Source organism: Helobdella robusta (assembly GCF_000326865.2).
Source record: "Helobdella robusta unplaced genomic scaffold HELROscaffold_9, whole genome shotgun sequence".
Lineage (NCBI taxonomy): Eukaryota > Metazoa > Annelida > Clitellata > Rhynchobdellida > Glossiphoniidae > Helobdella > Helobdella robusta.
The window spans coordinates 2739462-2753637 of record NW_008705512.1 but is presented as its reverse complement, the minus strand read 5'-3'; the positions used below and the strand labels follow the sequence as shown (position 1 = coordinate 2753637).

Genomic DNA, 14176 nt, shown 5'->3' with positions numbered 1-14176 from the left:
GCCAAACATCTCGGTAGAATTTATAGAATAATGTAAATATATATATATATATATATATATATATATAACTATATATAAAATTTAACTATAAATATGTTTAATTTTTTAATTTTATGTTCAATTTTATGTTTAACCATATTTTAAAGGTACGTTACATTATTACACTATTATTATCAACATTCAATATATAATTTAATTTCATCCTAATATTATTTTATATCTTCCTAATTTATTTCATTTCAATGATTTTAATATTTTAATATTATTCACAATAATATTCAGCTCCGATGATGGCTAAATAGCGGAAACAGCGCTGTCAGCTGACAATTTCATGGATGTTTTGAATAAATACGAATTAAAAAAACTACGTGGTGTTGAAGTTCTTATCAATAAAACTTTTGAACGCAGAGTGGGCATACAAATTAATTGAAATATGCATCAACGAATGCCTCGTCCCAAACTATATATATATATATATATCATGTGTTATATATATATATACATATATATATATATATATATATATATATATATAGCAATCATAAATTAATCAGCCTTTAAAGTCCAACAAAACTAACCGGAACATTGGACCTGTGGAAAAAATAAATATACATCAGTTCAAGCACTTCAATTTATTAATTTTTATATGTAAAAGGTTAAGAAAAGTGACATTTTTATTAAATAAAATAATTAAGTATATATTATTACCAGCTGTTAATGATGCGTTTTATGCTGGGGTGCACTGGCTATGAGACGCGTCCCCAGATGGTGGATAGGAAAAAGTTCTGGGCAGGGAGACCTTCTAGGATAATACGGAATAAGATGCCGCAAACCAACTGCACCAAAAGAAAAAAGACAACGATGAAAAAGGCAGAGGATCCTAGGACAACGCCTCCAACAGCGGATGATCTTCGATTCTAAATCTAATGCCTTGTGGAACAGGGACCTTTGACCAAAAGGCTAGGTGCACTGCATACAACAGTGCTCTCTTGGGCACGAGATAAACTACAACCGCGCTGCCTTCTGTGCTTCCAGCACAAAGTCTAGGTCCACTTCTTATAACTGGTGGTTGTCGTTAGAAATTGGGCAATTCCAGATACAAAAATTTTTTGACCCAAACATTTTCCATGTTATCACAAAAAAAAGATCCCCTATTCCCTGGAGGACCTTAAAGAGTCAAGAGGTGACAATAGCCAGGAAGTACGCAACAGTGGAGGGATGTTGCAGAAAATCGGGCGTCCCCTCCTGAAATATCAGACTTGGCACTTTAAATACTGGACCGCTTACTGGACGCTCCATGGAGATCGTCGACATGCTGGAAAGGCGATGAGTCGACAACTGTTCTCTGCAAGAAACAAGATGAAAATCAAATGGTGTCTCTCTCATTTGGAGTTACAAGTTGTTCTGGAATGGCCAAAAGACAGCCGAAAATGGAGTGAGAATCTTCATACGGGAATCACTGGCACATAATGTACTGGAAGTAGTTCGAATCAGCTCACGCCTAATGCTGATTAAACTCAGAATGGGAAATAGGTTCTGACTGTTTTCTCTGCATATGCACCACAGACCGGTGAATCTGAAGACGCCAAAAATGACTTTTGGAACACACTCCCAGATGCCGTCGGAAAACACCATCATCAGAGATACCATTGATATGTGGCGACCTCAACTGCCATAATGGAGATAAAGCAAATGGGTTTTACGGCGTCCATGTCCACTGAAATGCACCTCATTTCAGGGTATACGTCTTCTGGAACATCCCCTGAAATATATTGAAAAAGTCATTGAGAGAAGACGTTGTCGTGCGTTTCAATAGATGGTTACCAGTACGGCTTCATGGCAGGAAGATCCAACATTGATGCTATCTATATCATTCGTCAACTACAGGAAAAATACATGGCAAAGCAAAAGCGACTGTTCCATATCTTTGTGGACTTGGAAAAGGCTTTTGACAGAGTGCCTCGTGAGGCAATCAGGTGGAGTCTACGTAAACAGCTTGTTCCCGAATATCTGGTTCAGCTGGTTATGGCAACGTACTCTAACACAAAAACTCTGGTTAGCACAACAGCCGGCAACACGAATGAATTTGATATTAACGTCGCGTCCATCATGGATCAATACTCAGCCCCCTGCTCTTCAGCACGGTGATGGAAGAAATAACTAAACCGATACGCTCAGATAACATACAAAACGTGATATATGCAGATGATATCGTCCTGACGACGTCCTCTGAACAAGACGCAGCCAGAAAGTTTGAGGTCTGGAATACCCAGCTTGCCGAACACGGGCTAAAGGTAAACCTTGACAATACAAAATCTATGATTACCGGTGGTACCGCTGAGCCTGTGGTCTCTGGTCATTGGTCATGCTCGGTGTGTGGGGTTGGAGTTGGAAGCAACTCGATCAAATGCCTACGATGTCAGCAGTGGTGTCACAGACAATGCTCGAAAATTACCGGCTCACTGAGAAAAATGACTGATTCAACGCCTTATCAACATGCGACAACGGAGCCCAGATAATGATAGGATTACCGGAATCAAAGCTGTTACTTCATTTCAGTATTTTGGAGATATGCTGAATTGTACTGGAACAGCTGATGCCACCGTTCGGGGACGCATACGTACGGCGTGGGGCAGATGGCACCTCCTTGCCTCGGTACTGATGCGGCGTAGCATTCCTCTAACGCTGCGCTCAGAGCTAAACAACACAGCTATACGTTCTGTTCTGATGTATGGTGCAGAGACGTGGGCGATGACAACAAAACTCGAACAGCAGCTTCACCGAACTGACATGAAGATGATTCGTTGGATGCAGCATGTTGACCTAAGGGACCATATCCATAAAGCCGAGATCCTGAACCGATTGGGACTCTGCACGTTGAAGGATGCGTGTCGTCATCGCCTACGATGGGTTTAGCCATGTGAAGCGAAGCGAAAACGATACAATAATTTCCAATAAATGCACCTGGTGCTCACCGTTACTGAGCACCAGGTGCATGGCACCCACCCAAGAGGTCGCCTAAAAAAAGTCCTAGACGCAGACCATACTGGAGGACTTGAAGGCACTTGGTCTCAAGGAGACAGACGCAATGGATAGATCGGCTTGAAGACAGAAACTGATGAATGGAATAAAAAAGTCTGACCCATAACGGATGGAGACTACAAACGAGAATTGATTGTTAATGATGCGAATGTGTCCTTGACCTGCTTGGTCTCCAAGCCATGATTCACATTGTTTTCTTGCAAATAGAGGTTTTTGATTTTATTAAATTTTTGTGATGTGTTTGTGTAAGATCAAAACTGTAGTAAAAAATCAAATTAATGAAACATCAAAAAATTATTTATAATAAAAGTATGCTTACGTAGCTGTGTTGGTAAATCTTGGTCCATCCTAAGGTCTTTTGAAGGACAAAAATGATGATGATTAAATGATGGTTATTTGTGTAAAAAATCAAAAATCAACTCGAGCATTCATGTAATTAAGAAGTTAATGATACACCAAAAAATTATTTATAATAAAAGTATGGTTACCATGATGAGGTTGCAAACCATGCTCCAGAGGAATGTTTACTCAAGGACAAAAAAAATGACGATTAGGTGATAGTTATGTGTGTAAAATTACATGTAAAATTAAATTACAAAAAAATTACATTTGTATCAAATAAAATAATTAAATATATATTATTACTAGCTGTTAATAATGCAGATGTGTCCTTGACCTGCATGGTCTCCAAGCCATGATTCGCATTGTTTTCTTGCAAATAGACGTGTTCTTGATTTTATAAAATTTTTGTGATGAGTTTGTGTGAGATCAAAACTGTAGTAAAAATCAACTCGACTGTTTATGTAATTAAGAAGTTAATCATAGACCAAAAATTATTTATAATAAAAGTATGCTTACCTACAAAAGTTGGCAAGTCTGGGTCAAGGTCTTCTAAAGGACAAAAACGATGACGATTAGATGATGGTTATGTGTGTATACTCATCATGAATGTGTGATCATAATGATATGATAAGAACGGTAGGTGGTTAATGCAGCACGTTTTTTTGATGTGTTTGTGTGAGATCAAAACTGCAGTAAATAATCAACTCGAGCGTTTACGTAATTAAGAAGTTAATGATAGACCAAAAAATTATTTATAATAAAAGTATGCTTACGTAGTTGTGTAAGTAAATCTTGGTCCGTCGGAAAGCCTTTTGAAGGACAAAAAGGATGATGATTAGGTGATGGTTATGTGTGTAAAAAATCAAAAATCAACTCGAAAATTTATGTAATCAAGAAGTTAAAGATACACCAAAAAATTATTTATAATAAAAGTATGCTTACCTTGATCAAATTGCAAATCTATCTCCTGAGAAATGTTTCCTAAAGGACAAAAAGGATGACAAGGTGATGGTTATGTGTGTATAACTCATTATGAATGTGTGATCATGATGATATGAAGTGAACGGTGGGCGGATGATGCAGCACCTCAACAGAAACTACTAAATTTTATCAACATTCTAATTTTATTGAAATTTAAAAAATTATTTAAATGCTTTGTTAGAGAAAACAGTTTCAACTACAATTAAAACATAATTGTATACCAATATCATCCAATCTGGGTCTATTATCTGGTCCATATAGAAAAACATCTTTCTTTAGAAGCCAAGAGATATCATTATGCCTCTCAGGACTCAAGGTTGAAAGTAAGAAGGCTATACTGCCATTATGACTATCATCTACCGAATTAACCATTTCCAGCTTATTTGAAAAAGATGGGATTTCAGAATGGGAAACTTCTAAATTTTGCTCTTCAGTGCCATTTTCACTAGATTCAGCGGCTAATTCTGTTGTAGCACGTTTTTTGGATGTGTTTGTGTGAGATCAAAACTGCAGTAAAGAATCAACTCGAACGTTTATGCAATTAAGAAGTTAATGATAGACCAAAAAATTATTTATAATAAAAGTATGCTTACCATGACCAGATTGCAAATCTATCTCCTGAGGAATGTTTCCTAAAGGACAAAAAGGATGACATTTAGGTGATGGTTGTGTGTGTATAACTCATTATAAATGTGTGATCATGATGATATGAAGTGAACGGTGGGCGGATGATGCAGCACCTCAGCAGAAAATATTAAATTATATGAACGTTTCAACAACATTCTAATTTATTGAAATTAAAAAAATTATTTAAATGCTTTGTTAGAGAAAAAAGTTTAAACTACAATTAAAACATATACCATACCATTATCATTATATATCAATCTGGGTGTATTATGTGGTCTGGGTTTAATAACATGTTCAAGGAGACAAGAGATGTCATTATGCCTCTCAGGACTCAAGGTTGAAGGTAAGAAGGTTATACTGCCACTAGAACAATCATCCACACTAACCAAACTAACCATTTCCAGCTTATTTGAAAAAGATGGTATTTCAGGATGGGAAACTTTTAAATTTTGCTCTTCAGTGCTATTTACACTTGATTCACTGACTGTTTTATCAACCTGATCATCATGTAAGTATCTCTTCCAATCTGCATCTTTTTCTGATGATTCTTGGCTGCCATATGGTTTAAAAATATGATAAATATCCAACCTGATCAAAAAAATAAATTTTATTACCAAAACATTGTTAATATTTATTTTATCATCTTATTTCAATATAATTCTTGAACATTATTATCGTCTCTTTCCTTATTTTTAGAATTCATGCAAATTCAATAATTTCCATTTAACAAGCAAGTCACTGATAATAGAATGAATATTTAAATTAAATCCAAGTGTTACTTATTTGTTTATTTAGTGATGTTTCTATTTGTTCAATAATGTTTATTTAATTTATTTTAACAAAGTCTATATATATTTAATGATGTTTATGTTCAGAATAACTTTGTTAAATATTTTAAATAACTGAACCATGTGAATCTTTATAGAATCTTTTCATATTTTTATTTAATAAACATCTTGGGTTGTTTCAAGTTTTAAGTTATGTCATTCTCACGATAACCCAGTAAATTTAAAAAAAAAATATAATAACGTTGCTAGAACAACAATGAGCAGCATTCATTGTTCCACTTATATTTTTTTTAATTAAATTTTAAATATTGTTCTGCAGTTTATAAATTGATTAATTGAATAAAAAATTTTTATGTCAAAGTTAAGTTAATACTGGTTTAACTTAATATTTTAATAAGGTCATTATATTAGACTTTTAATAAATTTTAAGCACAAACAAGTAAATCTGAGTCCAAGTTTTTTTCTTTTTCAATTTGAGATACTTGACAATTTAATTTTAATTTAATTAAGTAATAATTGGTAAGTAAATAAAAGCAAAGTAAAAAAAGGCAAGCAAAATAAGGCATTCCTGATTTAGGAAAATGATATTGATAGTAAGTAACTAACTAAATAAAACAATTTAAAATGGTACTATCTATTATATTCTATTGCCATTCACTATTATTTTTATTTTACAACTTATCTTATATAATAAAATAAATAATAATAACTCTGAAGGAGCGTCCAATGAATTTCCTCCAGTTTCAGCAACAGGCATGAGCATTTCAACGTCAAATTTTTGAGTCTGACAAATAAAAAGTTCAACAAATATTACTATTGAAGAAACGATCAACTTCTTCTTAACACTTTTCCTAACCACATAACCATTGGGCTGGTATTCATATATATTATTTATTCATATATATTCCTGTTGCCACAACACCAGGATCATATATATTCAAGAATATATATATATATATATATATATATATATATATATATATATATATATATATATATATTTGGTAAAATTAGGAAGAAGACCAAGTTCTATACAGTCGTTCAAAAAATCGTCGGGGGATTTTTTGAACAACTGTATATATATATATATATATATATTGTTCGCGAGCAGCGACTTCTCCATATATATATATATATATATATATATATAATTATATGTATATTACTAAAATTAAACGATGATTCATAAAGTGCTTCTTAAACAAAAGGTTCTCAAAAGCACTAACAAGTACAACAAACAAAAATAAAAACAAAAAATATATCGTAATAAAATATAAATTGATCGTCAAATACAAGAATAAAAATGTTGATTAAATAAGTGCGCTTTCAACTGTTGGCAGAAAAAAGAAAGCAAGAGTCCAGGTATAAGAAGACTGCAACAAAGTATTAAAGATCGGGTTTTGTGGAGGTCTATGGTCGCCAAGGTCCTGAAAGGATAAGGCACGAGAAAGAAGAATTCAGTGAGTGTCATAGCTCAATTCTTCAAATTAAAATTTCATTGTCAACAAAACAATACAATTTATAATGGCAATATTCATTTAATTATTTATTAAATCTTGAACATATCATATATCGCATATGTAAGTAAATTAATTAAATTTGATTATACCACACAGACACACACACAGACACGCACACAAAAAACACATACAAACACACACACACAAACACACACACACACACATACATACATACATACACACGCACACACAGACACACACAAACACATACACACACACACAAACACAGACATACTCATTTTTATCACATTTAATAATTTAAACATAACAGGCAAATTTCATGAAAATGGGAAATGCAATTATTAATATCCAAGAAATTGGCTTGTGGTAAGTTTTAGCCGGTACATTTCTAGTCGGTACTACTGATAACATTTCTAGTCGGTAATACTGATAACATTTCTAGTCGGTACTACTGATATCAATTTTGATAAACTGGGGAAGTGAGTGGACGAAACTTGCCACGCCTACATGTCAATCCGTTTTAAGCTCTTATGCAATTGGCTGATGTTACGTTTGCAATATTATAAGCTGACCGGTCATAACGTTCCAAGCGGAAAATAGGAACAAGTGTTAGCCTTTTATTTTCAGACGTTGTATTAACCGTCTAATGGAAAAATATTTAATTAGAAAAGTATGCAAAAGGTATTTTATATTACTGAATTGATGACAAGTCTATATTCATATGTTAGCGCAATACATGGAATTTTATTATTGGAGTTGAGCAATAACATTTGAACTATAATCTACCATGAAGCATTTGCTTTATTAAATAATATTTACATTCTGGTAGAAGTTCCTTTGTATAATACGTATAATATATAGTGATCGTGTGACTCAATGGCAATGTTCGTTTAGGCACTGTAAATGATTATATATATGTGTGTATTTAATTAAATTCAGCATATATATGTAAATAAATAAACATAGACAGTATTTGCATTTTTCAAACTGAATATGAAATGTCAGAATAGTATGTCTATGTCTGTGTCTAATTCTATGGTTGTTGCTATGGTAAACATGTCAATATTAAACGGTTAAACAATTTTTGCAAATTAGGTTGCTGTGAGATAAATAAATTAATAAATATGCATCAATTGTGGTCTATACTTATTTGATAATTAACATTTGTAATTTTAATTACTTTACAAAATTTAATTATAAAAAGCTACATACATTGAATTAACTTATTTTTATTAATGATGAGATGCTGCAGCAGATGATTCATAAAGTTAAATAAAGATTAAATTAAAAATTAAATTAAATATTAAATTAATTTAATTTAAATATAAAAAAATAAATAAGTCAATTTGTAATTTATTATCTGGTGAGCAAACTATAAAATTGGCGCCCCCCTTTCCATGTCTAATCACATTTTTTTATTAAAACTTAATGTTTACACAAAAACAATTTAAATTTTAGTGGACATTGTATTTAAAGATAAAACATAGATATTCAAATTATAGCATATGATTCAGTCACTCTCAAAGATAATTTACATAGTTTACTCTTGCTGTGAAAATTGTGTCTGATTCATACGTTCCCCTGACCCCCTAGCTTCACCTCTATAAGCAACTGTGTATGCTTTATAAGCTTCTAGTAAACTGTTTTCATGTTTAACTGATCATAAACATAATTAACAGTTATTTTTAATGCTTGTCAAATAAAATAAAATCTGAATATTTCAGAGCAAATATGAATGACCCTTGGCAAACCAACAAAAGGTACTAATAAACAAATATAAAGTATAAACTATATTTCAGATTGAATTTACTATTTATTACTTAAAAAAAACTTTTTCTATAGTTTAAATTGGAAGCCACAAACTTTTTTATTCTTTCATTTTTTTACGTACCTACATTTAATTTATGCACTCAGACAATTCATTCATTCATATAATTTAGCAGATCACCGATCAGCAAAGGAGTCGACTTTCTGAAAGATTCAAGTTAGGTTTTAATGAACCTTTTGAATTTTATATTTCTTAACAATATAATAAACGACTTTCTTACACTGCATAATAATATAAATTTTATAAAATATTTTAGTTCTTATGAATTAAATCATTTTTCCTGTAATAAAGATGAAAAAATTCCCAAAATTTCTCCAAGAAACTTGCAGAAAATACAGAAATCTAATGAAGTTGATGGTTGTCAATGATTTATTAAATAATAAACTTTGTTTTTATTTTTTTAAACATAATTTTGAATAATTAACTAATCAAACAAAATCTTGGATAAATGTGTGATGAATGTTTATTTTTCGTAGTTTATTCCATGTTTATATGTCTTTTTTCCCAACATTTTTATTTGCTTTGATTGTATTTGTTAAAATGAAAATTTTCATTTGAAAGAACTTACTCTGACCAAAAACAGAACGACAGGCACTTTTGAGTTGGTATATTTTGAGATTGAATGTTTCACACATTTATCTGAAAATTTTCATCTCTACATAAAAATGGCAGTTACAAATTAAAGAAGAAAAAGAAGAATATGTTTGATGAGGACGATGAAGATGAAAGCGATATAGGTGATTTTAATCTGTCTCAGAGGTCTTCTAATCTTTCTTCTCTTCGCAGTTCATCAAAGATTGATAGTAGTAGGCCTAGCAAATTAAACCCAGTTGATGGAGATCACATGAACACGAGATCAAACAAGTTAATCCATGATGATAAAGATTGCATAGAAAGAAGATTAAGCAATTCGAATCATAATGATAAAGTATACAATGAAAGGAAAGCATCCAAGTTGGATGCAGTTGGCGGAGGAAATCTCGTCAGGAGCAGATCTGGCAGCAACAGTAAAACAGATGATGATGGAGATTACGTTAGGATGAAGTCGAAGATGAGAAAGGATGCACCAGGGGCAGATGAAGGGAGAGAACTTCAGCAGAACAGCAGCAGCAGAAGGAGCAGCATGTCGTCAACAAAGAACAGCGGCAGCCTAGACGGTTTCAATCGTAACGACCACAACTTCGCGAGTCAACATCGTTTTAGTAGAAATCAAAATAAAAACCGACCTACGATCTTAAAGAATAGTGATGACGATGATGACGACGACGACGATGATGAAAGTGACGATGATGACGACGACAACGATGACGATCACTTGAACAGTAGCAGAAATAGTTCGAAACATTCAAATGAAAAATTTAACACAAAAAATAATCTAAACATCAATAATAAAAATCTTATTAAGAATAAAAACAATAATATCGATGATGAACATGATAGAGGTAGGAATCATCTAATAAGTGGTTATCGTGACGATGAGTACAAAATGAGAAAATCAAAGAACGATTTCAGAAAGGGAAGCAGAGAAAGTACTTCCAGCGAGAAAAATATGAAGAGTCCAAAGCACACAACGAAGACATCACCAACTGCGTCATCACGTGCGTCATATTCATCACCGAGATCTCTATCCAGAGCATCCACACCGCAACATTCAAAACATGATAAGAAATCGAGAATGGATCAATCACATTTGGACGGTTTCTTCAATGGTGGTGGTACACCTAGGAAATCTCAAAGTAAATATGAGGTTGACGACGATGATGATGACCGTGAGGAAGATGATGATCGTAGTTTCAGTAATGGGCGAACAATAAATATGGACAAGAGGAAAAATGAAAAGTTTGCTTCAACTGAAAATTTTAATGAGGAAAATTTGAAACAGAAAAATCACAGATCAGGAAAGGAGAATGTGCATGAGGAGAAACGAACAAACTTTAAAGATGGAAAAACGATTGATTCGAAAAGATCGTCAGCACCATCATCCAGGGCATCATCATCATCACCGCCACCTTCATCATCTAGGAAGGGCTCACTTGGTCTGGAAAACAAAAGATCCCACTACAATTTGAATGACTCCATGAACAATTCACAACCGTCCATGAATGAGAAGAACAAGAGCGTTCACAAGCCAACTAAATCAATTTTGAAACCAAATAATAATCGTGGTGTTGTTGAAGATGACGATGGCGACGACGACGATGATGTTGGTAGTAAGCAACGCAGCAAGAAACATCTCTCCACTGACAAGTCAAAAGCTAAATTCGATTTAAACTCAGTTAGCTAAAAATTATTTTCATTCAAATTAATGGAAATTATTAAAATAATCGTTTAAGTATGATTTTTGAAATAGTTTCATCTTTTTGTCCACAGTTTTGTTTTATTTTGCATAAAGGATAAAATGTCTGGTTCAGAAAGTGAAACATCAGTTTGTGAGGAATTTTTTAGGGAGCCTAAAAAAGCGAAGAAGAAGGTTCCTCAGAAGAACCATTCTGCCAATGATAGTTCCAACAGCGAACACGATGAACACGATGATAAAATGTTAGTCTGATATTTATAGATATCTGTTAGATATTTATTATTAAAAAATAATTAAACGTTTCGGTGGGTGCCGGGTTGACGTTTGATAGAATTGAATCTATTTACAACAGTTGGATAAATAGCAAAGAACGACCGTCACGCAGAATGTTGTCCAGCGTCATCAAAGATGTCAACGACGCCCAACTGCACCAACCTGATGTGACGTCATCGACGACGAAATATGTTAGGAGGAGTCAGTCGTTGCTCAGATTCTTGTTAGGTTCTCTTCAATACCATTCAATTCAATGAAACTTTTTATTACCTATATTATTGACAATGCTGATGAAATAAGCAGCTTAATCTAAAATTGTGCAAGGTAAAAAATTAATTTAAAATATTAAAAAAAGTTGTGAATAGTTAACTACTAATACGACTGAATAATTACTTTCTGAATAGCTTAAATGTTGTTGCGTTGCAGATCACCAGACAGCACTGGCAAGAGTAAGGTAGATTTGAAAAACGTGAAATCTCGATACAGAGGAGATGCCATGGAAATGTTGAAAAAACTGATGAACAGCTCAGGAGAAAGAGGAGGTGGCGGTGGTAATGACGACGGCACACAAAATTCGACGCTAACTATCAGGTTCGTCTCCAAGAGGTATAGAGGTAGGACTGGCTGTAGTATGATTAATTGTAAAGATTCACTTCAGTTGAGTTTTTAAGGCATTGGTAGAACGCGATACAAAAAATTTGTGTAAAAATGTTCGAGTCTACTTATCATTTGGTATATTTTTTTTCATTCACATTTTATTTTGATAATTGCCATTTTTAATTGTATTCGTACAGGTGTAAAATTTTTCAGGAATGGAATAAAATTGCATCAGAAAGGTTCAAGAAAGAGCAGTTGGAGAAGATGGAGAAGAAGAAGGAAGAGGAGGAGAAGAAGAAAATGGTACTTTCAATTCTTATATTCATCTGTGTTTTTAAATTGTGCCTTTTTAATCATGTTCTGATTCAATTTATTTAGTTGGTTGCTGAGAGCTAATTGTAGTGATGCTGACGTTCAATCCTACACATATAATTTCATTTTTTAATGTTCATATTTGGTTGTTTTTAATTAATAATTAAATTATTTATTAATCTATTTGTCATTTCTTTATCGAAAAAATCATGTTAACACAGTTTCCACTGCAAAAATGATATTGAATGATGTTATTTAATGTAATCATTATAATTAAATGATTTTTCAACGTTTATAAAACAACATGAATGAAAATTGAAGGAAGAGGATCGCAAAACTAACGAATCGAAGGCTTATTTTGAAATGTGGAAGAAAAGTAAGGACAAAAAAATTAAAGAGGAAAAAGAGAAATTGAAAAAAGAAGAGAAAGAGAAGAAAGAAAAAGAGCTCGAAGATTCCAAATCAAAAAAAAATGATGCTGAAATTGTAAGCATTTCTTTTTCATTAACTCTTTTTTGATCAAACCAAGCAGCTGTTTGAAATTTGTTCTCAACAGATTTTTGTCAAATGGAAAGAAAAAAAAGATGCCAAGCTGAAGGAAATCAAGAAAAAAGAAACGAAAAAGAAAGCAAGTGTAGAAAAGAAAAAAGTTGAGAAAGAAAAAGAAAAACTGTCTGACGCTGAGAAGGCCTTTGGAGCCTGGTACGCACCAGGAACACTGTTTTTTTAGTGCATCTGTGTTTTTCTGGGTTTTTTAGTTTTTAGGCAATCAGTTATTTTATATATTTGAATATTTAAAAGCCGTTCGTAAACTATTAAAGGAAAAAAATGAAAGAAGAAGAACTGAAGAAAACGATTAAAGATAAAAAGAGGAAAGAAAATAAAATGACGGATGCCGAGATGAGAGAAAAGGTGGAAAAAGAGAAGAAAGCGCTGGCATCTTATGAAGATTGGTGTGCTAAGAAGGTTGGTATTCCATTAAAACATCCACTATTTATTCGATGCTTAACGCAGCTCGTAATAAGTGAGTTTTCTTTTATCAGCTTTTCTTGAAAACATCGTTACTTCGATAAAACTTCGACTTTTCCAGGATCCTGGCTTTCTTATTTTTTTTTACAAAATAAGAATTATTTTACATTATAAATAATTTTTAAAATATGATAAACAACATGAGAATATGATTATTGCTTATTATTGTGCCAACAATTCTCGGATTATTGCTTATTACTGTGCCAACAATTCTCCTATTTGGTGAAAACAGTCTCATGTTGTTGCCTACTCCTCTTCCCTCTCTTCATCTTTTCCTCATTAGCGAGAAATGCTGTGTTCTCCAGAAAAAAAATTAATTGATCGTAATATTTAAAATAAAATTGTCACTATCAGTTTAAGTGAAACTTAAGCGCCCACAAAACTAAGTTTAATTTCAGATTTAATTACAAGTTATACCTGTGTTAATAAACAATTAATGTTATATGAAATGCCAAACGAACAGGACAAGCAGTCGAAGGAGGAATTCTATAGCGAACAGCTTCGTAAGTATTCCAGTTACGACGAATTCAAGAAACCTTGGAGACCAAGTAGCTCCAACTCCACATTAAGAGTTACATGA

General features: G+C 32.8%; 2 protein-coding genes across 2 annotated transcripts in view; one reads left to right on the top strand and one right to left on the bottom strand.

Annotated features, from left to right (window-relative positions):
* The window catches only part of HELRODRAFT_189880 (hypothetical protein), a 7878-nt gene extending 1319 nt beyond the window's left edge, over nucleotides 1-6559 (bottom strand). The window contains exons 1-5 of the mRNA XM_009033189.1: nucleotides 6491-6559; nucleotides 5231-5580; nucleotides 4959-4997; nucleotides 3688-3755; nucleotides 579-591 (exon numbers count right to left, since the gene is read on the bottom strand). Coding sequence (XP_009031437.1) covers nucleotides 3694-3755; nucleotides 4959-4997; nucleotides 5231-5580; nucleotides 6491-6543 — 504 coding nt within the window. The 5' untranslated portion in view covers nucleotides 6544-6559 and the 3' untranslated portion in view covers nucleotides 579-591; nucleotides 3688-3693. The remainder of the gene's footprint in view (nucleotides 1-578; nucleotides 592-3687; nucleotides 3756-4958; nucleotides 4998-5230; nucleotides 5581-6490) is intronic.
* A 3230-nt stretch (nucleotides 6560-9789) lies between these two features.
* HELRODRAFT_166191 (hypothetical protein) lies at nucleotides 9790-14176 on the top strand (the record flags this gene model as incomplete). Its single annotated transcript, XM_009033188.1, has 9 exons — nucleotides 9790-11364; nucleotides 11482-11627; nucleotides 11771-11881; nucleotides 12085-12249; nucleotides 12453-12558; nucleotides 12889-13053; nucleotides 13124-13269; nucleotides 13389-13533; nucleotides 14060-14176. 9 exons carry the CDS (start codon nucleotides 9790-9792, stop codon nucleotides 14174-14176), a joined length of 2676 nt encoding a protein of 891 aa, XP_009031436.1.